Genomic DNA, 25,154 nt, shown 5'->3' with positions numbered 1-25,154 from the left:
ACAAATGTTCCAGTTTGGCCTGCAGAACTCATGAGAGGTTCAAAATGTGGCTATGTTGACTTTCTATTGAATGCTGCTTGCATTGATAACTTCATACATTGTATCTTGTTTCCTACCTCATTATCTGTCGATTACCAAAGAATCTAAAACTGCAGATAATGCACAGTAAAAAGGAAACTATAAAATACCAGATTGTGTGGTGCTTATGAATGCATGTGTCTGTCTAAAAAATGCTAATGTGCTAAGTTAGCTTTAAACAATGTAGCTGAATGAACAATCATAATCAACAAGGGATTTCTGGTGGTGAGCTTGATAGTAGCATTTTAAAAGATAGTTGGCATGAAAAATCAGTTTTATAAAAACAAGCAAAAAAACCTACTACACAAAATATTTTATTTATTTGGTTTTATATCCCATCCTCCCAGAAGAGCTCAGAATGAGTTACAAATTTACATATATAGCACTGGCCAACACTCATTTTGCTTCCTCAAATGTTAGACCTGTTTCTGGGTATATGATGTATAGTATAATATAGTATGACAGGAATGGTGACAGTATGACAAAAGTGTTGCAAAACATGGCATGGTCAGACATTATACATAGTGCAGTGGGACCATGCATAGCAGTGGAGGCTATACATTTTACCACTGGAGGAGACTTGGTACGGTAAAATATTATATGATAGGCAATACAATGTGCGACAATACATGGCATGGTAGGACCAAGCACATCAGCATTTGAGACTCGAGACAGTGGAGGGTCGGTGCCCTTACTCAGAAGGTCTGAAAAATTTGAGTTGGCAATCTCATAGAGGGTCAAGGGAAGAGGTGAGTTTTTATTGCCTTCAGTGGAACTTCTTATGTGGGAAGGTAGTTTGTTCTAGAGTTGCGGTAGATAGTTTATGTAAGATCTTTTCCCGGTGGTCTCAAGGTGGAGGGTGCATCCTGAGGTCATATTTAATTGGTTTTGTTCTTGTGAGCGAAGCGGTTGATTTGTGGTGTAGGGTAGAAGTTTGGAGGCCATATAGACCAGTACTATGTCATGGAGGAGTTTGGAGGCCATTACTAAGCCTTTGAATATACATCAACTAGAAAAAGGACAATTTAAATCATTAATTTATAGAAAGTGTATGGTTGGGCAGACTGGATGAACCATTCAGGTCTTTATCTGCCATCATTTACATAGTAGATGACGGCAGATAAAGACCCGAATGGTCCATCCAGTCTGTCCAATATGATTCAGTCTAAAAATGTTTTATTTTTTTTCTTCTTAGCTATTTCTGGGCAAGAATTCAAAGTTCTGCCCAGTACTGTGCTTAGGTTCCAACTACTGAAGTCTCCATCAAAGCTCATTCCAGCCCATCTACGCCATTCCAGTCAATTGAGGCCTTCACCAGCCCATCCTCAACCAAACAGCCATATACAGACACAGACCATTTGTTGATCAGCAGTCAGTGAGCAGCGCACAATGCTGAGGTGATTGGGTCTCGTATGTGAAGATTCTTTAGCAGTCACATGGTGGCATTTTGTACTTATTGTAGTTGATAGAGGGTTTTTGTTGTGAGCCCATTTAGGAACACATTCTAATAGTCCATTTGGGAGAGGACAAAGGTGTAGAGTAGTCATCATCCGATTTTCGGTAGTTGCCATAGGTACTTGGGAGATGTACAGTTAATATTGCTGTATTTCAAAAAAATTAAGTTGTGATCAAGGGAGAAACTGCTGCTTTCTGGCCCATTCATATTAGCTAAGACATAAGTGGTTCTCCCTCCCCCCCCCACCAGGCATATTTATGGTTACTTTATACTCTGGAGAGGTAGGGTGTCCCTGCCTTTCATCACACTAAGGAATATTATCCCTTGGAGAGATCTGTTCTCGTTTTTGGTGTAAAATGCCTACAGATGAAAGAATAGAGTAAGAAATGCAGCATCACAAGTCATGCATAGTTAATGACCTTCCTTCAACTATGGCCACTGTCTCATATAGCTTTATTATAATGTCCTTTCTTGAGTCATACTGCCCAGTGCTTCTGTAACTCAAATCTTCTCTCCCCAGTAATAAGGAAGAAGAGTAAAGTGATCTTTTGGTATTGCATCTTCTGCTGCCTAGGACCTACTTGCTGTTATGAGGCATGCTGAATGGCCCCACATAGTTCAAAACAGCAGTTGGGCCCCAGGCAGCAGAAGAGGTGTATACAGCTTGACATAGGGCTAGATTCACTCAGGGCACAGATCGGATCCGATCCGTGTCTGGGAGGGCTGATTCACGAATCCATGAGGGTGATCGGAATCACGCCCCCCAACTGCCTGCCCAGATCGCTCTGAAGCGATCCCATCGCATGCGCAGACCATCTGTTGTTGTCTTCACACGTGTGAAATAGCAGGCGAGGGAGAAGAGGGTGCTAAAAAGGAAGAGCTAGAGTTGCGGAAGAAGCTGTGGGGAATGCCTTTGAAACAGCCTAACGGTGGATTTTACTCTTCTTCATTTTACTCTTCTTCACTTCTAGCCTGACTTTGGGGTTCATCAGCTTGCAATAGGCAGTGAACCTGGAAATTTGACCACAGTGAAATAAAGTAAATTGAGCTGTTTGCCAGAAGACCCAGAGATATGGTGATGAAACAAGCAGGGGATTGATTTATGATTTTTTTTGTTTTTGTTTTAAGTATGCAGGGACTAGGTAAAAGGTCGTCCCAAGGGTGTGCTACTTTGTCCATCCCTGCACTAAAATCATAGTATAGCGTATTATTCCGATTTCTCAGATAATAACTTGGCCTGACTACTATATTTCAAGCTGTTTGAAAGGGATGTGTGAAGTTTATCATCTTGTACTTTGCATGGACCCTGTCACCTGATCCAGAAATGATGTATATATTGAAACACACATTTTCTAGGCACTGTTCCTAAGAAATCATTCAACAGATGTGCATGCCTAAACCCAAAATAACACATTAGTCTCAAGTTGGCTTCCTAAATGATCAATCCTTTTACAAGCATTAAAACAAAACATGTAATTTGGATTTGTAAACTTGTGTTTCATGGTATTAAGGCCATTATCCTAATAATGAGTTGACTAGGATTGCTTCTTATGTTGTGGTATATTTTCCTGGACCTAGCACTTAGGAAAATGTAATCAACCAAGAGAAAAATCAAGTATTCCTAAGAGTTCTGCTAAGATGCTGAAGGCATTAGATCTTCTGTATGCTAGCACATTTGGTCACTTTAAGCATTATGAAAGAGTGAATTAGCAATGCTGGTTAGGTTTCACCTTTTTTAGTTACCGTATTTCATAGCACACTCAAAGACTTTACCATATAGTTTGTCATCCGTGTCTAACTGAGCACTTGAATTTAGTCCGCTTATAACAAATTATCAAAGTGGTTCATAAACTGACTATCTTAGACACTGTTATTATAGCTGTTTGGTTCCTGAGAATTGTCGTAGCTGTTGGAAGGACCATAGCCTAATTTACTTTATCAGTGACAGAAAGTGTTGAAAACCTTGCCCATTATAGACAAGTTTACACGTGGCTCTTTTAGTCCTATAAAAAACATAACATAAAATCAATTGCTAGACCGCATAACCGTTAAGTTCTAGGGGTATGTAGTTGACAAAAAATTAAATAATGAACTACAACTGAATATAAGAGAAACCTGTGAGTTGGATGTTAATTTCTCAAAAATCTAGAAAACAGATGTTTTTAATTGTCTCCTAAAATGTAGATAGGAAACAGAGGTCTCTTTTCTGTGACATTTCACTTGTCAGTATTCCGAAAGCTTATCTTTGCATCCTATTTTTAAGCAACTAAACAATAATTAAGAATAGTGTTTTTAAAGCAGGCTTAACTTTTTTATTTTCAAGATGTTATGTTACGGAAAGACTTAGGGCTCCTTTTATCAAGCCGCACTAGCAGGGTTAGCGCGTCGGACATTTCATTACGTGCTAACCCTCGTGGCCGGCTAAAAAACTAACGCCTGCTCAATGCAGGCGTTAACGGCTAATGCGGCGGGCGGTTTAACATGCGGTATTCCGCGCGTTAAACCCCTACCGCGGCTTGATAAAAGGACCCTTTAGTAGCTATTTAAATGCTTTTGGGGGTATAGATTGATTTGCTATAATCCCAGGTTTTGTTTTTCAGATAATTAATTTATTGAATGTATTCACTCCACAAAAGACATTAGAAGAATTTCAAGATGTGTAAGTATTTATTTGTGTTGAGAATAAGCTATATATGTCTGAATACTTAGCTTAAACTTTGACATTAGTGTTCTATATCACCATTACAACAAGCTGTGGCTATTTTTTTTAATCAGCATATGACTGAAAATTAATGATTCCAGTAGCTGGGAGGTCAGACCATTGCTAGGCAGAGTTCTACAGTCTGTGCTCCAAAACTGGCAGGGAGAAAGAGATTCCATTATTCCAGTGTTTTAATCATGAAGAAGAGGAACTTATGCTCAATTCCAGATACAATTCTGGACTGTGCAGATCTTTATCTGCTGACATTTATTATGTCATTTATTATGCCAGAGCCGCACCTTCCATCTGTATGGGCCCTAGTCACCCATACTTAAACACTGGTTGTCAAGTTTCCACCATACCAACCATATAGGTACCCAAACATGATGGAGTCTTGGTTATATCACCACATCATTCCCCGAGTATTACTGACAGTATTCAATTTGCCAGGCAAGATGTCTTTCCATCAATGTCCTACCCCTGCTACACAGCACCCTTGCAGCAAGGAACAGTAAAATGATCTACAATACTGAAGTTGCCAAAGCTTCACCAGTCTTGCAGTTTGCAGGACACAGACCATAGAAGTCTGTCTGGCTTTTAGTTCAACTAATCAAAAATCAATGAAATTGCCAGCTAAAATAATCAAACAGTAAGCTCCACAATACATGACCTTAAATTCTCAAGACCCTGACCATTAATTAATATATCAAATAAAACTCAAGATAGTACAATCTTATACCCCAAATTATTAATTAGGACCTTCAGATGGTATACAGTCAAACATGATCCAATCACCATATTCAGTTGCATGGAGGGTGATATACAGTATATTAAAAAAAAAAAAAAAATAGTTATGGGACCAAGGACAGTGTAAATTTGATCCAATGAATATGGTGACTAGGTCATGTTTGACTGCATACCATCTGAAGGTCCTAATTAATAGTTTTGGGTAAAAGATTTTACCATCTTGATTTTTGTCAGCTAAAATAATCTCGTTCTCTTAGGCTTCCGTGGCTGGTGTCTTGATTGTAGCAGATTTCTGGAAACCTGCTACAATTAAAATCTCCATTTTAATATAAAGTAGGTTTTTGGAAAGTGAGACTCACCTTGCAATGACTTAGGTGAAATAAAATTTCTAACTGGCTTTGCAGATAAGTAGGCCCCATTTTATGTAGTGCCTTAAACACAGGCATCTTAGACTTGATGAACTGCTGGAGTATTAGATCAGTGTTCTCAACTAGTGTGCTTTCAGACCTATTTAGGTATGTTATGTAAAATATTCTTGGGTCCAGACCAGCACCTGAATTGTGCAGCATTTCACAGCAACAAGGGGAACCATCAGTGGTACTTAAAACATGCAGGAACCCCATTCTAAGTAAATGTAGAATTGCAGATGCTTCTCTTATTCCTAGATACAATATAAGCCACAATATGTGGGAATTAATGGGCTGCAATACCGTCTCCTTTGAGTCCTTCCAATTTCAGGTGGAATTTTCAGTGTTGCCCTAGCTTTCTAGTAGCCATGAGTCCCTTCCAACATCCATATGTTGTTATTTTGGAGGTTGACATGCTGCATGACATTTAAACATAGATGTGTTTCATACAGGGTCTCTCAACCCCTTCAAAGAGCAGAAGTTCCAGTATGGTGGAATAATGGACCATAACAATGCTGGAAGCTTCTCTCAATCTTCTGTTCCTCCTCCCCCCCCCCTTTTTTTGTATCTCTCAAGGCTACTTATTATCGGGAGTAGTTTAACGTTTACAGAAGCAGGTTGTGAACTAAAGACAAGTTTCAGATTCTGTTTCTCTCACTGACTCTTTGGGATCTTCATTGCCTTGGGTATGACTAAATAAGCCCATTTGGGCTGGGAAATAACATTTATCTGAAGACGTAACTTGCCTTGAAGTTCAGTTTTGGAAAAGGCAAGTAATAAATATAAAATCCAAATCCCAATCTAGTCTGTCTGTAGTAGGGCTAGCTAGTTTTATTTAGGATTTTTTTCATAACGTTCTAGGTGCCATCTTTGCTGAAGTACAACATCTGAGACCGCTGTATTCATACAGTCCTAATTGTTGTGTTTGCTTATACACCTAGTCCTATGGAATACTTGCTTATCTAGAGTACAATTAAATACTTTTCGATGCTGCTTACATTGTAGGTATTTGGTCATGGAATTGATGGATGCTAATTTATGCCAGGTTATTCATATGGAATTAGACCATGAACGAATGTCATACCTGCTCTATCAGATGCTATGTGGAATTAAGCATCTTCATTCAGCTGGTATAATCCACAGAGTAAGTACATGAGAGTAAAAAGGCAACCGCTGAACCACTGTTTTTATTGTTGTTTATATTTTATTTTGAATAGTAAAGTGAAAATACAAGCGGTGATTCCATAATACATAACAGTTTTCTTGTGATATGCAATCAACCAGTTTTTTTACAACTTTTTCCCTCCCCCAACTCTCTCCCCCAAATGTACAGAAATAGAAAAAGAGAAATAGAAATCGTTGCCGATAATGTCACAGATTGAGTAATCGACTGCGGGCAGTTGGTGTTAGCGAATTCCAGAATGGTTCCCACATAGACTGAAACTTGCAACCTCCAGCAGTATCCAAGTCTCTATATTTCTAACGCTCCATCTGCATATGCTGAATCAAGGCCCTCCAGGGTGGGAGCCTGTCCATCCAGCCATCGTAACAAGATAATAGAAGCACATGCTTCAAAAAAGCTCTCAGTCCCCTTGGTACTGGTGCTGTCACAACCCACTGAGAAAAGATTATCATCTTATCCGACAAGAGTGGATATCTGCTGCAGAATTCTCTGCCAGTATCCCTGTATTGCTATACATTACATTACATTACATTACAGATTTCTATTCCGCTTGTGCCTTGCGGTTCTAAGCGGATTACAAATTAGGAGACTGGACAATTTCAGGAATATTACAGTACATAGAATCAGGAATGTATCAAGTTACAATTGTTAGTCTGGAAGTTTCCAGGAGAAATTTAGAGCACATAGTAGATAAATAATAGGTTGATGAAGTGAGTTGTACAATGTTTAGGTATAGTTATGGTGGGGTGTTTGTGTGTGTATTTTCTAGAGCTATGTTGAGGTTAAGATGATGGAAAGTATTTTTTGAAGAGATGAGTTTTGATTTCTTTTCGGAATTCTTTTATGTCTATTGATTTGATCAGTAGATTGGAAATGGTAGTGTCAATGTTTGTTGCCTGTGTAGCTAAAAGGCTGTCGTATAGTTTCTTGCGTCGTGTACCTTTGAGAGGAGGGTAAGCGAATAGGTTTTGAGTTCTCCTTAGTCTGTGTGAGAGATTACGGTGTAGTCTTTTGTTTAGGTAGCTGGGTGCTGTTCCGTGTGTTACTTTGTATAGTAGACAGTAGAATTTGAACTGGGATCTTGCTTTTATTGGTAGCCAGTGTGAGTCAAGGCAAGCATTGGTGATGTGGTCAAATTTGCTGAGGGAGTAGATGAGTCTGAGGGCCGTGTTCTGAACAGTCTGTAATTGTTTTATCATGTAGTTTGGGCATTAAGTACATGAGTAGAACAGGTGACCCAATGTGGTATTCTGCTGACTACATTTAGGGCAAGCAGTCTTCCCATATGCTTTCTGAGGAGAGTATCTGAGCTGCCAATAAGCAAATGAATCTCGGGCTTGAAGTTTATATTCTGCCTTAAGCTCGGCAAAGGACTTCAATGTCCCATCCTCTTGTAACACCTGATGTAAATAATAAGGCCCAAAGAAGCCCAATTCAAAACCAATATATTTAGTTTTTTTTAAAATGTTCATGTTTAGTTGGATCAAACTAATGTAATAAAACATTCAAGAATATGTTTAATATTAGATATGATTACCCATAATTTTCTATATTTTATTGTTAAGACTTTTTACTTTTTTTCATTGAAATCTCTTACTTTTATTAGCATAAGTAAATATGCCATCCAGTAGCAAATACAGAACTACATTTGTGCTGTTGCATGATAACAATCTATTAAATTGTTTCTTTAGGATCTGAAACCCAGCAATATAGTAGTAAAATCAGATTGCACGCTTAAGATCCTTGATTTTGGACTGGCAAGAACAGCATGTACCAACTTTATGATGACTCCATATGTAGTAACACGATATTACAGAGCTCCAGAGGTAATTCTTGGAATGGGCTATAAAGAAAACGGTAAGTTTTTGGCTAAAGGAGGTGGTTGGTTTTTCTCTATCCAAAATGCATTTTTCGATAGTTTATTTTCTATGAGATACAGAATCAACCTGCTAGAGTAGAAGGAGTTTGAAAGAGGCTGAAAGAAGGGAGTGCAAAGGAAAAATTGTTTTAATTCATGTGCTATTAAAATATACATGACTGACAGAACAAGGAATAATAAATCATGAATTTAGAATACTTCTCAACTTTTTGAGCTATGAGACTGCCCCTTCGTTAAATTATGGTAATTTTTGATACAATATATACGAAGCATATAGACTCCCACCCCTCCTCAGTTTCATCTGAGTTAGTCTGCTGGCTGCTATATTATGTTTGCAGATGGTTAAATCCTCCAGCTGAAAAGTGCTAAAGAAACAGAAAAACATTATACAGTATTATGTTACTTAATCTGCTTAAAAATATGTATAACCAGTGGCATAGCGAGGGAGTGAGGCACTTGGGGTGGTGGCACCTAGCATCACTGTGCTGTGCTTCCCCTCCCCCCCCATGTACCTCTTGAAATGTTCGCTGGCGCAAGCAGTATCTTCCACCTCCTGTTCGCTCCTGCCTCGGCTCCCTTGTGATGTCATGTCCTGGTCCCATGACCAAAATATGATGTCAGAAGGGAGCCGAGGCTGCGAACATTTCAAGAGGTATGTCTGGGGTGGGGGGGAAGAAAAGGCGCCGGTGCTCCTGTCTAGATGGTGTCCGGGGTGGTCTGCCCCCCTTACTATGCCACTGTGTATAACATAGAACCATGTACATTAAGGGCTCCTTTTACTAAGCCGCATTAGGGCTTTAATGCGCGGAATAGCGCGTGCTACATTGCTGCATGCATTAGACCTTAACGCCAGCATTGAACTGGCGTTAGTTCTAGAAGCATAGCACGCAATAATTTTCTGCGTGCGCTAAAAACGCTAGCGCACCTTAGTAAAAGGAGCCCTAAGTGATATTTGAACAAATCACTTTATAATTGCTAGGGCCTTTTCATTTCCCTGAAGAAATAGTCGAAGTTGCTTCTCAAAATGTGAGGCGCTGTTATAGGTATTTGAGGTTTGTAGACAAGGGAGTATCCATTTCTGTTTTTGTACGTATGCTTTTAACAATTTATGGGGCCTTATCCAAATGTATGTGTATATATTTTGAATATACTTAAATTTCTGATCAGTGCTATTTAAACAAAAAAATGTTACTTCAAAAATTTAGCAGTCTGTGAGGACTGTTGGGCAAAAACTTTGCATACATACACTCTATTGCATGAGATATTTTGGCTCAATTGACTTGGAGAGATGGGAGGAGCCTTGTGGATTGTATTGATTTTGTCAATGTTGATAGAACCATGGAACATAACAATTGCACTGACCAGACAAAGGAAACTGTACTAAACGTTACCAAGTATGGCTTCAAAAGTTAGATCAGAGTTGTAAGCCCTTCAGCCCTGAAATTGAAGAGCATGGAGAAGGGCCTGTCCCAGTCAGTCTTCTGGCTGTGCAGCTGATGTCTTTGCTTCATGTCCTGCTGCCACATGTGGCCCACTGTTGCCCTTAAAGAGACATCTGGTGTTAAGTGTCATTCACAAGGTCTGTCTTATCTCTTTGGGGGTGACCTGTCAAAAGCAAGCCGGTCTTTGGTGCGTGACAATCCCGTGGTGAAATCAAACGACTCCAACTAATCCAAAATACAGCTATTAAAATCATCACCAATTCTAAGAAATATGACTGTTTCTCTGTTACTGAAAAATGCCCATTGGCTCCTGTCCGTCACAGAATCACTTTTAAAGTTGCCTTACAAAAAATTTGTTACTTGATTGATGATTATGTCATAGTTTCTTATTGTATTTTTCACTATTGAAATATTGTACTGCTTTTTTGTATGCTTTGTATCATCACTGGAATGTCCAGTCCTCTTTATTCTGTGAACCGCCTAGAACTGGGAGTCCGTCTACCCTCTTCTGCCAAAATTTCTATCTTTAATTGTTACCAGTTTTTCCCACTGGTGCCCGTCCTTCGTTCAAATGTACCAACTTAACAACTTACTTCTCATCAACATCTTATGTTATCTTTTTCACCTTCGCAGCCTTGCACCTTTGTAACTCAAAGCGCAATCTCCTTTCTCTTCTCCTACTTATGCTCTGAATATCGTCGACTGTATAATGCTACTCATTGTGAAACCATGTAATATACAGCCCTGTAACTCTCCTGTTACTATCACTAGATGTTCAATGCTATACTCTGAAATTCGCTGTCTGTACAGTTTCTCTTCATTGTAAACCGCCTAGAAGTCGCAAGATTGTTGGCGGTATATAAGAATAAAGTTATTATTATTATAGAAAAATAAAGTTATCATTATTATTATTTGTGCGCAGGACATATGCATGCCGCTTCTTTTAAGCCTTTCTGTTAATGCTTGGGGGGGGGGAACCCCCACAATACATCTACAAGTCCTTGTGCTCCCATTGGGGGGGTTGGTGGGGGAACCCCCCAACTAAACAGAAAACTCTCGAACAGTGAAAACAGGAAGGAAAACGGGAGTTCTCCATGTACTTGGGGGAGTTCCTCCCAAACCCTCACCCCTCACAGCGCTAACGGAAAGCCTTAGAAGCGGCGTCATGCATATGTCCTGTGCGCAAATGGTGCCGCAGGATTGTTGGCATGCCAAAGTCCGGCATGCTATGACAGTGTACCCTCTTTGGGTGGAGAAAACTGAAGTGCTATTGAAATAATACATTTTCTGAGACTAATAATAAGTCATTTTATAAATACAAATTAATAAGTATTGAATTTCTTTCATTTTCTGGTTATTTGTTCTCATCACATTAAATATGTGATAGTGGATCTCTGGTCTGTTGGGTGCATAATGGCAGAAATGGTCCTCCATAAAGTCCTGTTCCCAGGAAGGGATTGTATCCTTCGCAGTGGTATGGTAGAATGGAGAATTTTAAGATTTTAAATGCAATTTTTAGAAATTTCTAATGCACTCAGAAATCTTGAACCTTCAACAAGTGTACAAATGCTGGCACCATACTTTTTATCTTTGCAATCATTAATTTTGTTTCTTCCAGTTCAAATTACATACAAGGGATTATTGAAAAGTAATGAGACTGCCTCTGGTTTTCTTTCCAAGAAGTAAAAGTGGCAACACTGTGCTGTTTCCTGTGAAGCTCATACATCGACGTTTCTGAACCTGCAGTTGGCCTGCCATAGTCATCTTCCTGTCCCTGTGACCCAACAATGAATTTTGCACATTTCATCATGGCCGATGAAGACGTGTCTGAGAGTATGCCAGAGGTGAGTGAATGAATTTTGTCTTAAACTTGGAAAGAGCAGTAACGACTCTTGAAATGTTACGGCAAGCGTATGGTGGTGAGACAGTTAGCCTTGCTGTGTACTCTCAGACGCGACTTCCTCATCTGCCATGATGAAACTTACAAAGTTCATTGTTGGGCCACAGCGAGAGGAAGAAGACTATGGCAGTCCAACTGCAGGTTCAGAAACATCGAGGTTTGAACTTCGCAAGAACCAGCACAGTGTTGCCACATCTACTTCTTGGAACGAAAACCAGAGGCAGTCTTATTACTTTTCAATCGTCCCTCGAACTAGCAGATTTTTGGTGTTTTAAGTTTCTTATTTTTAATTTGACCTTTTATTTATGTTTCTGTTTTGGCTCATTATATTTTATAATTATTCATTTCATTTTATTTTCAGTTGATATCTGGTCAGTGGGGTGCATCATGGGAGAACTGGTGAAAGGTTGTGTGATATTCCAAGGCACTGATCGTATCCTTCCCCAGTCATTGTTGAATCCCCAAGCCATTCTCTCCATAACCATCTGAAAAAAGTTTTCCTCTTCCTATAACTTTGTGTTAGGTCATGTTGAAAAGAAAGAAAAACACATTTAGGTTATTGTGCATTTATTTTTTGTGGTCTGATCATTCATACAGTTACCTGTTTTACCCCCCCCCCTTTCCAAAACTGTAGTGCGGTTTTTAGCACCGGCCGTGGCAGTAACATCCCTGATGCTCATTGAATTCCTACGGTTTTGTAAAAGGGGGTTAATTTTTGTACATAATCACATTTTAATTTCTTTCCTTTACTCTGTCTTTTTTTTTTTTCTTTCTGTATAGATGCAAGGGTAAGAAGAGATTGATTATTATATAGCACACATTATCTTATAAAAACTCTACTTTTCCTATAAAGGGAAAATAAGTTTTGGGATTACCCATCACCCTGTTTTCTCTAAATGATTTATTAATATGAGTTTAGAGGAAAATTCATTCTTAATGAAGTAGGGGCCACACTCTTTGCATCTTGTTTACAGACCTACTGGAATGAGTACCAAGAAAATAGTTATTAGCCTTTTTTTAAAGGACCTTGAATTGATTTTCTTATATTAAATTTGTTGATTATATATCACCATGAAATATAGTAGAATTCTAGTTAACTGAGTTTGTTATCAGACGTTCCAGAGTAACCAATAGTTAGTAATCTGCCCCTCCTTCTCTCTCAAATGTCAGGGACCCAACCACACCTCCCAGAACCCACTCACCTAACCAAGTGTAGGCGCCTCTCCCCACCCCCCAGGATCGCTCCTGCTCCAACCTCATTCCTGGACCTCCAGGGCTTTGAAGGTAGACCTGGGGGGGGCCTATACTTGTTTGGGGCTGGGTAGGTCTGGGGGGAGAGAGAGAGGGATGAGCTGAATGTGATGGTGGGGGGGGGAAGGATTTCTCAATTATCTAACAATCTGCTGTTCCTGTTTACATTGGATAATTGAGACTCTACTTTACAAAGACCTGACGTACACCTTTACATAGCTATTGGTCTCAGGTGTTCATTATTTCAGTTCAGTTATTGCTTCAGTAGACAGTAACTTTTCTGAGGACTCATTTTTGTAGACAGTGTAATTCAGAGGAACATAATTCAAAAAAGATCTTTCTTGTACCTGAGTTCTGTTTTAATTTGCTATGTCAGTTTGCTATGTCAGCTAATTCAAAAGAAATACATCTCCTGTTGCTGTTTATTTTCGCTTATCCTGTTTCTTCATCCTTAAAGCCTAAATATCATCCTGACATAGCTGCCAGTTTTTCACATGTGCCCTTTCTCACTCATTCACTTCTCCTGGTGCCTCTTTACTTTGTTTGCATATTTGGTGGAAGTAATGTTTGAAGTTGATGAATTATTTTATATTATTTGTATAAAATTTTTTAAATACATATTTATTTGCTTAACTACTAAGCTGATTTTCCCCTATCAATCTGAGATTTTTAAATTGGGCTCACCTATAAAAACACAGTGAAAGCTGAAATTGTGCTCATTGCATGGCCCTTTAGAGAAACCAAGAAGTTATTTTCTTAAACTGAGCTCTTGTCGGTTTTCCAGAGCCAATAGTATTGGGGAGGGGAGAGAATCATTTCAAATTTCATTTTCAGATTCATAGTTTTAGTTCAAATTTATCCTTTTGTTGTGGCTTTAGAATGAATTTATTTTATTATGGTTTCAAAAACTATTTTCTATTTTTGAAAAAAGTTTTTCATACTTTTTATATCATTGCATATGAGTGTTAAACTATTCTGGCTTCTTGTCACCTATACATTTTTCCCCCAAATTTTATTTTTAAATGGTCCTAGATAAATAACTGTACTACCATGTGCATTGTACTATTATAAGGTTGCTTTACTGAGACTGCATTGTGAATATTGTGCAGTTTTTAAAGTTTTAGATATTCAGGTGGTTATTTTAGAAGCCTTATTTGATTTGGATGTGTATAAAAGATCATATAGGGGGGTAGTTATCAGTGTGGACTACAATTAAGATGAGTTATTTTACCACAGCTTGTGCTGTTTTTTTGTTATCTTTTAGCATAGAGTCCCATTCTATGAAGTGAGACCCTGTGCGACATTAGTACAATTTGTGCTAAAAACCCATATTAACAGTAGCCCATGTCAATAATTTTCCCCCTTAGATATGTGTATTACATACATTTCTAAGTCCTGATTTTAGAAAACCCAGGGTGTATATGCACAGATTGTAAATACATGCAATTACAAGGGGGGAAGAGGTTTGGTTGGGTCCAGGGTAAAGCTGAAAAAACCACATATATTATCATTTCAGAAGAGGAATGCACATTGTAACCCTCAAGGTCAACATTGGAATTAGCATCTGCTCCCTAAAGGTGCTTATGGAGACAAAACTGACAGGACAAGGGGAGGGGCCCCAAGTGTAGGGTATGCTGCACATGCTCAGTAAGCCCAAAGCTTAATATAGCTAAGGGAGAGCACTGACACACAGGCTCAATCAGAGGACTTCATCAACAAGTGTGGCTGCATTCCCCTGCTGTCTGTAGAGAACAGCTGTTACAGGTAAGCAACGTTGCTTTATGTACATGTCCCAAGCTTTCTTGAATTCAGATAGTTTTTCTTTCCACCACCTTCACTGAGAGGCTATTCCACAAATTCACAAACCTTGGGTTACTTCTAAATCTATTCCTTTTCACCTTCATCCTATGACCCTTCACTCCAGCAGCGGCAATTCTTATGTTCTTATGAAAGAAACTAGCCTCATGTGCATTTATGCCTTGTAGGTATTTAAGCTATTATTTCTCCCGCTCTCTCCTGCTTTTTTCCAAAGTATGCCTATTGATCTGTGTCTGTCCCCATACACTTTGATAAAGACCTCTGACTATTTTAGTATCCATTCTCTAGACTGTTTGGCCATCATCAAGTCCTGCTTCGTTCATGTTCAAAAGTTCTTTCTAAATGGTACCGTTCCCTTGGGTGCAGCTCAAATACATGACATGCATTTTTTAGCATTAAATATTAGCAGCCAAATTCCATACCATTCTTCAAACTTCGCTAGTTCTCTCTTTGTGTTATTCACACCCAACAAGAGTTGTCTACCTTATTGCAAGACCATTTAGCGAACATTATCATGCTTGGGAGAAAATAGAGAAGGCCACAAAAGTTCATCAGACGAGCAGTCAATGTCCACACTGTCTACTTCAAAACCTCTTCCTGCCAAGCAGTTCTACAACCCTAAGTGCTCTTTTTATCATTCTAGATGGAAGTATGTTCCATCCACTTCCTCCTCCAGGGCTCCAGCACAGAAGCAGTCTGGGCAGCAGAAGCCCAAAAGACCCAACCTCAGTCTCAGCAGAAAACCCAGCAGTCATTTTGACTTTCTCATAGAGACCCTGGCCAGCATCCATCAACCTTCTCAGACTCTTCCAATTGGAGGTTGTCTTCATTTCTATCATCGTTGGACCCCTATCACATTATATAACTGGGTCCTACAGGTTGTGAGATGAAGTTACGCTCTCCATCTCTGAAAACTGCCTCCAAACCATCCTCCAAAAGAGTCTTTCAACTCTCAACAGACCAACCTCCTTTATTAAGAACTCTCAGCCCTCCTCCAACTCAATGCCATCAAGAAAGTACCTCTGCAGGAGAGGGGTTGAGGGTTCTATTCCAAATATTTTCTGATACTGAAAAAAATAGAGGTCTTTGTCAAATTCTAGACCTCCATGCTCTCAACAAATACTTAGTGAAGGTGAAATTCAGAATGGTCTCTTTAGGAACTCTTTTAACTCTCCTGGACAAGAATGACTGGCTTTGCTTTCTAGATCTTAGCTACTTCCTCTTATTTAGATTTTAGAAAATTGCTAAAGACTCAACTATTTGATAGGCAGTATCGTAATGTTCTCTGCTTTTTTAACATGTCTTTCTAACTTTATTCATTTTACTTATATACTTTGTATTTTACTTTGGTGTATTTATCAAAATTGCATGTACTGCTTTCTTGCTGTGAGCCCCTTAGAAGCTTCCCGGTATGGCGGCATATGAATAAATTATTATTCCCGTGAATATCCCGATATTCTCGGGAGTTTTGTTGTACATTGTTCTTCAATGTTTTTCTGAGTTGCCTTTGTGCCTGTTTATCACTTGTTAATATTTTGCAGAGCAAACCAGTTCATGAATTACTTATGTTGATGGGGATTCTCCCCAAACCCCCTTGTCATGGATTTGCTTGGCTTTGGGACTTAAGTGCATATGTTTACTAACTCTCAGGCTAAGGGGGTGGAGCATGTGCTCAGAAAAGTTGTGGATTTCTTCAACTCCCTGATTGCGGGTTTTGATTGAACACCTAGCGTATGGAATTCTTCAGGAACTAACAGAAGATTATTGAAGGTATAAACCTAATCTTCCATTACTAATACAGCTAAACTATTGAAATGAAATATGTAGTTTTCCTGAAGATACTGTCTAGATATTGATCAATGGAATAAAGTTATTGAACAATTAGGAACACCATCAGCAGAATTTATGAAAAAGCTACAGCCCACTGTGAGAAATTATGTGGAAAACAGACCAAAATACCCTGGTATCAAATTTGAAGAGCTCTTTCCAGACTGGATATTTCCATCAGAATCTGAACGTGATAAATTAAAAAGTAAGATTTTCTTTAAACTTTGTTTTATGTCAGGTTTGTTTGTGATGCACATAGTACACTCTGGGAGTCGGTCTGTAGCCCCCATTGTTGCAGTAGCTGGGTCATACCATGAACAGGGCAAAGCCTAAACAGGTAGGAAATGTAGGTATCCTCTAATGAATACCCAGATGATATTTTATACGTTAAGTATGCCTAATGTGACCATATGTCCTGTTTTGAATGGGACTGTCCCGTTTTTAGATCACCTTTCCTGTTGTCCCCACGCACAGTTTCGGGATACAGAAATGTCCCATTTTCAGAGAGAGCGTCCTGAAGCTGTGCATGGGGATAACAGGACAGCTGATCGCGGAGCACGGGATTTCTCCGACACAGCTCAGATCAGCACAGCTTGGATTAGCACAGATCAGGTGCGTGCAGCCGCGACTGCACAAGTCTCCCCCGACATCAATTCTGACATCGGAGAGGAAGTTCCGGGCTTGCCAATTGCTGCCTGGCTGGCCCAGAACTTCCTCTCCAACGCCAGAATTGATGTGGGGGGGGGGAAGATTTATGTAGTCGCGGTTGTACACACATGTTGCCACATTGGCTTGGAGAAATCAGTAGTGGCAGCAGCGGTTTGAGGGGGGCAGGGAGAGAAAGAAATGGGTGCAGGAAGAGAGAGAGAAAGAAATGAAAGAAAGAAAGGATGCCCAGTCAGAAGGAAGTGCAACCAGAGACTTATGAAATATCAAGACAACAAAGGTAGGGAAAATTATTTTATTTTCAATTTAGTATGAGAAATATCTGCTGTCTATATTTTGCACTATATTTAACGGGGTCTGGGGAGGATCCGGAAGTCTCGGGGAGGGTCCAGGGGGAGGGTCCTGTCCCGTTCTGAGAAAAAAAATAAAATGGTCACTTTAAGTATGCTGCCTTGAGCCTCTTCAAGTACTTGTTGAGAGCCATCATTTATTGATTGAGTTTTAGACACCTAACTTCCCTGTTAAAATTTACAGTGAAATTGATTTAGAGTTCTGAGTGAGCTGAAAGCTCAAGTAGCAAACCAGTCCAAGCCACTGTTGTTTGTTTGTTTTTTTTAATCCACTGTATAATTTTTATAGGTTGATTTTTATTTAAAATTTTATAACAATATATAAATAAATTAACTTGCCTTCTTAGAGGAGTATATGACACCTTGAAGGCCTCATTTTTGCCACAAGTATACATAAGATATTTGCTGGCCTTTAAGGGAATATGTTCAGTGTGCTAACTTCAGTTCACATATGTATTTTCCCTTAATGTTTCTTCCAGAAAATACAGCAACTGATAAAATTAAATGACTACAAGTCCTAGGGCCCCTTTCCCTTGTCCTTGTCAGTTGGTGGCTTGGCACAATGTGGAAGCAAAGGCTAAAGTCAGCCAGCTTGGGCTCAAAATACTTTTGTTTACTGAAGGAATGTTCTTTTCCTTTATCTTTAGTACTTCTGATTTTGTTACAAGCATGGGACTTATAGTACAAATTTTTGCTAGAAATCATCAAGAAATGTTTTGTTCTATATTACATTCATTTAAGATTTTTAAAACTCTCGTATGTCATATCTCCCTCTTCACTCGTGTTTTTCTTGCAGCAAGTCAGGCTAGAGATTTGCTGTTCAAAATGTTAGTGGTAGATCCAGACAAGCGAATCTCTGTAGATGAAGCCTTGCGTCATCCATATATTACTGTCTGGTATGATCCTGCTGAAGCCGAAGCAGTAAGTAGAAACTTAAAACTACTTTGTCATGAAAGAAACATTGTGTCTTTATTTCTGCGGGTCACATTCCTTGCCAAGATATCCATTTACATGTAGGCACTCACATTATAGATTAAGGGGGTAAGTGCCATTGACACTTGTGAATGTTAAAGATTCCCATTACAATCTAATGGTTAGTGCAGTGGGCTAAGAACCTGAGGAGCTAGGTTTAATTCCCACTGCAACTCCTTATGACCTTGGCAAGTCACTTAATCCTCCATTGTCCCAGGTACAGAACTTGGGACAATGGAGGCTTAAGTGACCTCCCAACAAGGGGCTCGAGTACCCCTAAGGGTACCCTTACCGCGTGTTCAGAAACACTGCTATAATCTAAATGTACAAAGTCAAGGTGAAAGGGAGGGGTTACGTGGGTGGGGCATAGGCATCTCCTTCAAGTACATGCACATACTATTGACCATCCGATGGTCCTCATTTATACACTAAAGTGCTGCATTGAATGGTGCATGCATTTATACGTACCTTCCATAGATACAAGTTGTACCTTCCATAGATACAAGTTGGCATGTAAATGCAAACTTACATTAGTATTCTATAATGGAATCTGAGTGCCCAGATCCCATTATAGAACTTGTACTTGGTATCCAGCATTTTGATATCTAACTTTTTGGAGCACTTTATAAACTCGCTCCTTTATTGTGAGAACATACAGTAGTAAATCACTAGTGAGTCGAACCCTTCTAGACTTATCTTTTGAAAAAAAAAAACCTCTAGATTTGTATTGAACTTATACAGTACACCTATTTCACTTTTTTTAAGTGATAGTTCTCTGTATCACATTGCTTTATTAATGGGGGCTGTAAAGGAGCTAGATTTAGTAAAGCAAAATCCTTATTTGGGAACATGGGGAGAGACTTTACACTATCCTCTGTGATCTATTAAAATATTAAAAAGAGGAAGTGATATGATTACAGTAAAACTAGAAAAATAACTGAAGAACACAATTCTCTGCTTCTGCTATATACCTTGAACAATAATAAGAAAATAGGAGAATGCAGTCTAGGTTGGGGGCTCTGTTGAAAGGAAATTTGTGATAAGCTTTTCATTTCCTCCTAATTTAACTTTATAGCCTCCTCCCCAAATCTATGATGCACAGTTGGAAGAGCGGGAACATGACATTGAAGAATGGAAAGGTAAATATAACAACATAATTCATAGGCCAAGGAAATATACCTGCTTCTCCTACCTACAAAGCATAAGATGGTTAGATATACTATTAGGCTTTGGGAAGCATACAGTAGAAAAAAAAAATAGAAGTGATTTACAGATTTTTCCAGTTGCTCTCTTTATGCTAACTCCATGAATACTTAGGAAGTGGGATGTTTGGCCAGGAACGTGCCTGATGTTAGTGATTGGGATATTTTATTTCAATTTTATAACACTTTATCAGTTGGCGGTTTGGATGGGAGGGAAGGATGGCTGCGCGGCGGCAGGGGGTGGTGGCGTTCTGCTGCACAAGGATGGGAGGGAAGGATGGAAGCTGGGCAAGGGTTCTGCTGCACGAGGGATGGGAGGGAGGGAAAGATAGCAGCTGGCCAAGGGTTCTACTGCATAGGGAGATGGGAGGGATGGAGAGATAGAAAGATGCTGCAGAGGGAAGGCACAAGTGGATGGGTGAGAGAGGAGGAAAGATGCTGCACATGTGGGGGAGAGAAAGGAAAGAGGAAGAATTGGGTTTAAGGAAAGGAAGGGAGAGATGATCATGTACATACCCCGAAAATAAGACCTAGTGTGTTTTTTGGGCCCAAAATTGATATAAGACACTATCTTATTTTGGGGGAAACAAGGTAGTTAAGTATGTCATATGAGATCTGATACAGTTTAGATTTTACCTGATTTTTATTTTACATCCTTTTTTTTCATTTTGAAGAACTTATATATAAAGAAGTATTGGATTGGGAAGAGAGAAGCAGAAATGGTGTAGTTAAAGAGCAGCCATCAGGTTGGTCACTGGTTATAATATTTTATCTGTAATGCCTGTTGTTTTTTTGTTTTTTAAACAATAATATAAATTATATAGATGTGTGAATATAGCAGGTGTGAAAATTTGAATATCCTTTCAGTCAGTATTTACCATCTTTGTCAAAAAATAACAGCTTCCAGAATTAGCAAGCTAAGTCTCTCTCTTTACTAGAATTTTTCCCCCACTGTTCCTTATAAAACTCTTCCAGTTTAGAAATGTTCATAGGTTTCTTTGTATGCACTGCATGTTTAGTCTTCCAAAGAATTCAGCAATCGAGGCCATTCCAAAACATGACTTCATCTCTTTGATTTCACAAGTAAGCATTAAGCAGTCAAGGAATGTTTTGAATTGTCTTGTTGAAATATCCTGCATCTTTTAGCTCCTAGGACATGTTGACGCAAACAGGAGATCCTACCTTGTCACAGTAGAAACACAAAACAGAGAAGGCAACCTGTGGTGCTCGATATCTTTATTGTAGTCGAGGCTCAACACGTACGTGTTTCGGCCTAAGGCCTGACCCGGGAGTCTACAAACATTTAAAAAGACATATCAACAAAATAGTACTTTAAAAGACTGAGATGAGAAACAATTGGTATTAAAAACGAAAAGGAGTTAAAATTAACAATGTAACTGAATATAAAACCTCCCATTAATAAATATAACCATAAAATGATCTCTAAAAAATACAGTGATTTAAGATATGGAATCATAAGAACCATATAAACTGTGACACATATAATCATTGAAAAACAGAAAACACAGTATCACACTCCTGAAGCAGGCCTTGAGTCTCGACTACAATAAAGATATTGAGCACTACAGGTCACCTTCTCTGTTTTTTGTGTGACATTTAGTTGAATCCACTATATCCTGTTCTCTACTCTGCCACACAACTCGAAGCCTTTCATAACGATGGTGGTGTTTCTCCAAATTCTTCACCCTTTTATCTCCAAAAGTATCATGTGGTTGTGGCCAACGAGTTTAATTTTGTTTTAGCAGTCTAAAGCACACACAAACAAAAATGTTATGTTTAGGGTGAGGTGTTTATTGAAGGACCTCACACAGCTTGTATTTTGGCATGGTGCCTGTGTCAGGGTCTGTACATATAAAAATAAAACACAGAAACACAACCCTCCCCCCCCTACACACAGGTACAAAAAGTCAAAACAACTGCAAATATATTTTAACACCTGTGAAATATATATATTTCTCTGAGAACAAGCAGGCATAATATTTTCACATGTAGATAACATGATCCATGGAACCCAGTACGGACACTTCCAAGTGCCCTATCACTTTAAATCTTTAGTCAGAACCCATACTGTTCATATGTTGATGTCTTTTCTGCTCAACATTGGCTCACAGGATCATGAATACTTCATTTTCCGTGGAGCTGAAAAACTGTGTCTTCAGTTTTCTCTTCATCACGTCAAACATGTGCTTTCTCTTTCTTTTGTGCCTTTCCATACTTTTCTCTGTTTTCCTCATAATTTCTTGTTTTCATTATATTCAGTATTATACCCAACATTAGTTCATTTTTATAAATTTTTTTTTTTAATCTGAATTTTCTTTTTTTTTTTTTTAAATCTTTATTCCTTTTTATTTCTTTCAACAAGTGTACAGTATTATTACAATTAATTTACATAACACACTTGGCATTCTTAAACAATATTATTATACATGTTTTTATTTCCCCCCCCAACCTCCCACCCTTTTCCATATCAATAAAATATTCCTTCCAAATTTATATATAATTATACATCCCTTTTTGATAATACAATTAATCTGACATGAAATCTGTCCCTCCCCCATCCTTCTTCCTCAAACACTTTAAACATTTTATTATACCCAGTAATGCACAACAATAAATATCCCATCCTATTACATATATCTCCTTATTTTTCATAACAACATATTTCCAATATTTTTCCCTCCCTATCCCTCCCATCCCATCCCATTTCTATATATTATCCCCTAAGGAAAAAGAATAAACTTTACTCGTTATAATATTCAATTAATGGCCTCCACACCTCTTGAAATCTTTTAAAATACCCCCTCTGTATCGCAAGAAATCTTTCCATCTTATACATATGACAAACTGAGTTCCACCAAAAATTACAATTCAATCTAGAACAGTCTTTCCAATTAGTTGTTATCTGTTGAATTCCCACTCCCGTAAGAATCAATAATAATTTATTGTTTGCTGTAGATATTTGGCATTTGGCCCTCATACACATTCCAAAAATCACTGTGTCATAGGATAAAGCCACATGACTCTCCATCAACATATTAACTTGATCCCATATTGATATCCAAAATGCCTGAATACATGGACAATAAAATAAAAGATGGTCTAGAGTTCCAACTTCAATTTTACAATGCCAATATCTATTAGACTTAGAGCAATCTCATTTTTGTAATCTAGTAGGGGTCCAGAATGCTCTATGCAACAAAAAGAACCATGTTTGACTAATAGATGCTGACATCGTACCTTTAATTCTCCAAGACCAAATACGTGGCCATTGAGATGCATTAATCTGATGCTTAATCTTAATAAGTACATAAGTACATAAGTAGTCGCCTCCGCCGGGGCAGACCAGAGGTCCATCCTGCCCAGCGGTCCGCTCACGCGGCGGCCCATCAGGCATATTGCCTGAGCAGCAGTCCCTGACTAATTTTATGCCTACCTCTACACTTATCTCTAAACCTTCCACTGCTCTTATCTGTACCCCTCAATCCCTTTGTCCTCCAGGAACCTATCCAGGTCTTCCTTGAAACCCTGTACTGTGCTATTTCCTATCACGGCTTCCGGAAGGGTGTTCCATGTGTCCACCACCCTCTGTGTGAAAAAGAATTTCCTTGCGTTTGTTCTAAACCTGTCCCCCTTCAATTTCATCGAGTGACCCCTTGTTCTTGTGGTTTCTTTCAAATTGAAAAATCTGTCCATGTCAACCTTTTCGATGCCCCTCAGGATCTTGAAGGTCTCTATCATATCTCCTCTGAGTCTCCGCTTCTCCAGGGAGAACAGCCCCAGCTTCTTCAGTCTGTCAGTGTATGTAAGGTTTTCCATACCCTTAATCAGTTTAGTTGCTCTTCTCTGAACTGAACTTCTCTGAACTGCTCCAAATATCTCTTAATCCATTTTTAGGCTTCTTATTCAAATAATTAGATATAATTTTATACCACTTTGCGGCCTGGTGACCCAGAAAATCTGCCTGGAAACATAAGAATTCTAAGCTGTAATGATCATTTAAAGATTTCCATTCAGGGAACCCCACCTGAATAGCCTGTTTCAATTGCAACCACTTATAACTTTGTTTTTTATTCAGACCATATTTATGTTGCAATTGTGAAAATTCAAGCATCTTACCATTATCAATTACTTCCGTTAATGATCTTATACCTGCTTTAATCCAATCTTTCCAGACAACCTTAAACCCGCCTATTTGTATCTTGGAGTTTACCCAAATAGTCTGTTGTTTCGATTTTAAAATAGAATCAGTAGTTAATTTGTCTACAAACCTTAATGTTTTCCAAGTATCCATTAATACTCTATTGTCCTTACGTATTCTAGGCACTTTTATACCAAGCAAAAGATCAAGCCTAAGTGGAAAGATAAGTGATCTCTCCACCCTTAACCACTCTGGTAATTGTTCCAAAAGCTCTGGGAGGACCCAATAAATACCTTGGCGCATGATATAGGCCTGATGATACCTATAAAAATTGGGAAAATTTACCCCACCCTCCTCAATTGGTCTTTGCAAAGACACTAAAGCCACTCTTGCAATTTTACCTAGCCAAATAAATATAACCAGAATACTATTTAATTTTTTATAGAAAGACCCCTGAAAAAACACTGGTATCATTCCCAATTGATAGCAAACCACAGGCAAAATCATCATTTTAACAGTTTGTACTCTTCCCCACCAGGACAAATGTAAAGGATTCCATTGCTCACACAACTCTGTAACTTTTTGTAATAAAAATTTTTCATTTATTCTCATTGTCTCTTCAAGTGTTTTATTCAGCCAAATACCTAAGTACTTTATTCCATCCTCTTTCCATATAAAAGGGAAAGAATCAAGTATACCTTTTGTACAATGCACATTTAAAGGTAAAATCTCTGATTTAGTCCAATTTATTTTGTATCCTGAGAATTTTCCAAATGTATCTATGACCTTCAGTAGACATGGGATTGTTGTTTCCGGATTCCTCAAATGAAGCAAGATGTCATCTGCATAAGCAGATACTTTATATTCCACTCCAGCACATGGAATACCCTGTATGTCCTTTGCCTGTCGAATAGCTAATAATAAGGGTTCAAGAACTATATCAAAGAGCAAAGGAGATAATGGACAACCTTGTCTAACTCCCCTCTGCAACTTAAAAGCATTCAAAAAATTATTATTTATATATAAGCGAGCAGTTGGGGAGCTGTACAATGCTTGTATCATTTGTATAAATCCGGATCCAATACCAAACCATTCCATAGCTTGATACATGAAACT

General features: G+C 38.6%; 1 protein-coding gene across 5 annotated transcripts in view; it reads left to right on the top strand.

Moving 5' to 3' along the window:
- The window catches only part of MAPK9 (mitogen-activated protein kinase 9), a 59,844-nt gene that overhangs the window by 21,520 nt on the left and 13,170 nt on the right, over nucleotides 1-25,154 (top strand). For 3 of the 5 annotated variants that reach the window (XM_033926997.1, XM_033926998.1, XM_033927000.1), the window contains exons 4-11: nucleotides 4,135-4,193; nucleotides 6,395-6,533; nucleotides 8,264-8,429; nucleotides 12,155-12,226; nucleotides 16,712-16,894; nucleotides 18,502-18,626; nucleotides 19,753-19,816; nucleotides 20,554-20,625. In XM_033926997.1, coding sequence (XP_033782888.1) covers nucleotides 4,135-4,193; nucleotides 6,395-6,533; nucleotides 8,264-8,429; nucleotides 12,155-12,226; nucleotides 16,712-16,894; nucleotides 18,502-18,626; nucleotides 19,753-19,816; nucleotides 20,554-20,625 — 880 coding nt within the window. Of the gene's footprint in view, nucleotides 1-1,279; nucleotides 1,476-4,134; nucleotides 4,194-6,394; nucleotides 6,534-8,263; nucleotides 8,430-11,280; nucleotides 11,353-12,154; nucleotides 12,227-16,711; nucleotides 16,895-18,501; nucleotides 18,627-19,752; nucleotides 19,817-20,553; nucleotides 20,626-25,154 lie in introns of those variants that run through there. The other 2 variants (XM_033927001.1, XM_033926999.1) reach the window with 2 other exon arrangements.

This window comes from Geotrypetes seraphini, chromosome 18, assembly GCF_902459505.1.
Source record: "Geotrypetes seraphini chromosome 18, aGeoSer1.1, whole genome shotgun sequence".
Lineage (NCBI taxonomy): Eukaryota > Metazoa > Chordata > Amphibia > Gymnophiona > Dermophiidae > Geotrypetes > Geotrypetes seraphini.
The sequence above is the reverse complement of the archived record's forward strand: the minus strand, read 5'-3'. Positions and strand labels throughout refer to the sequence as shown.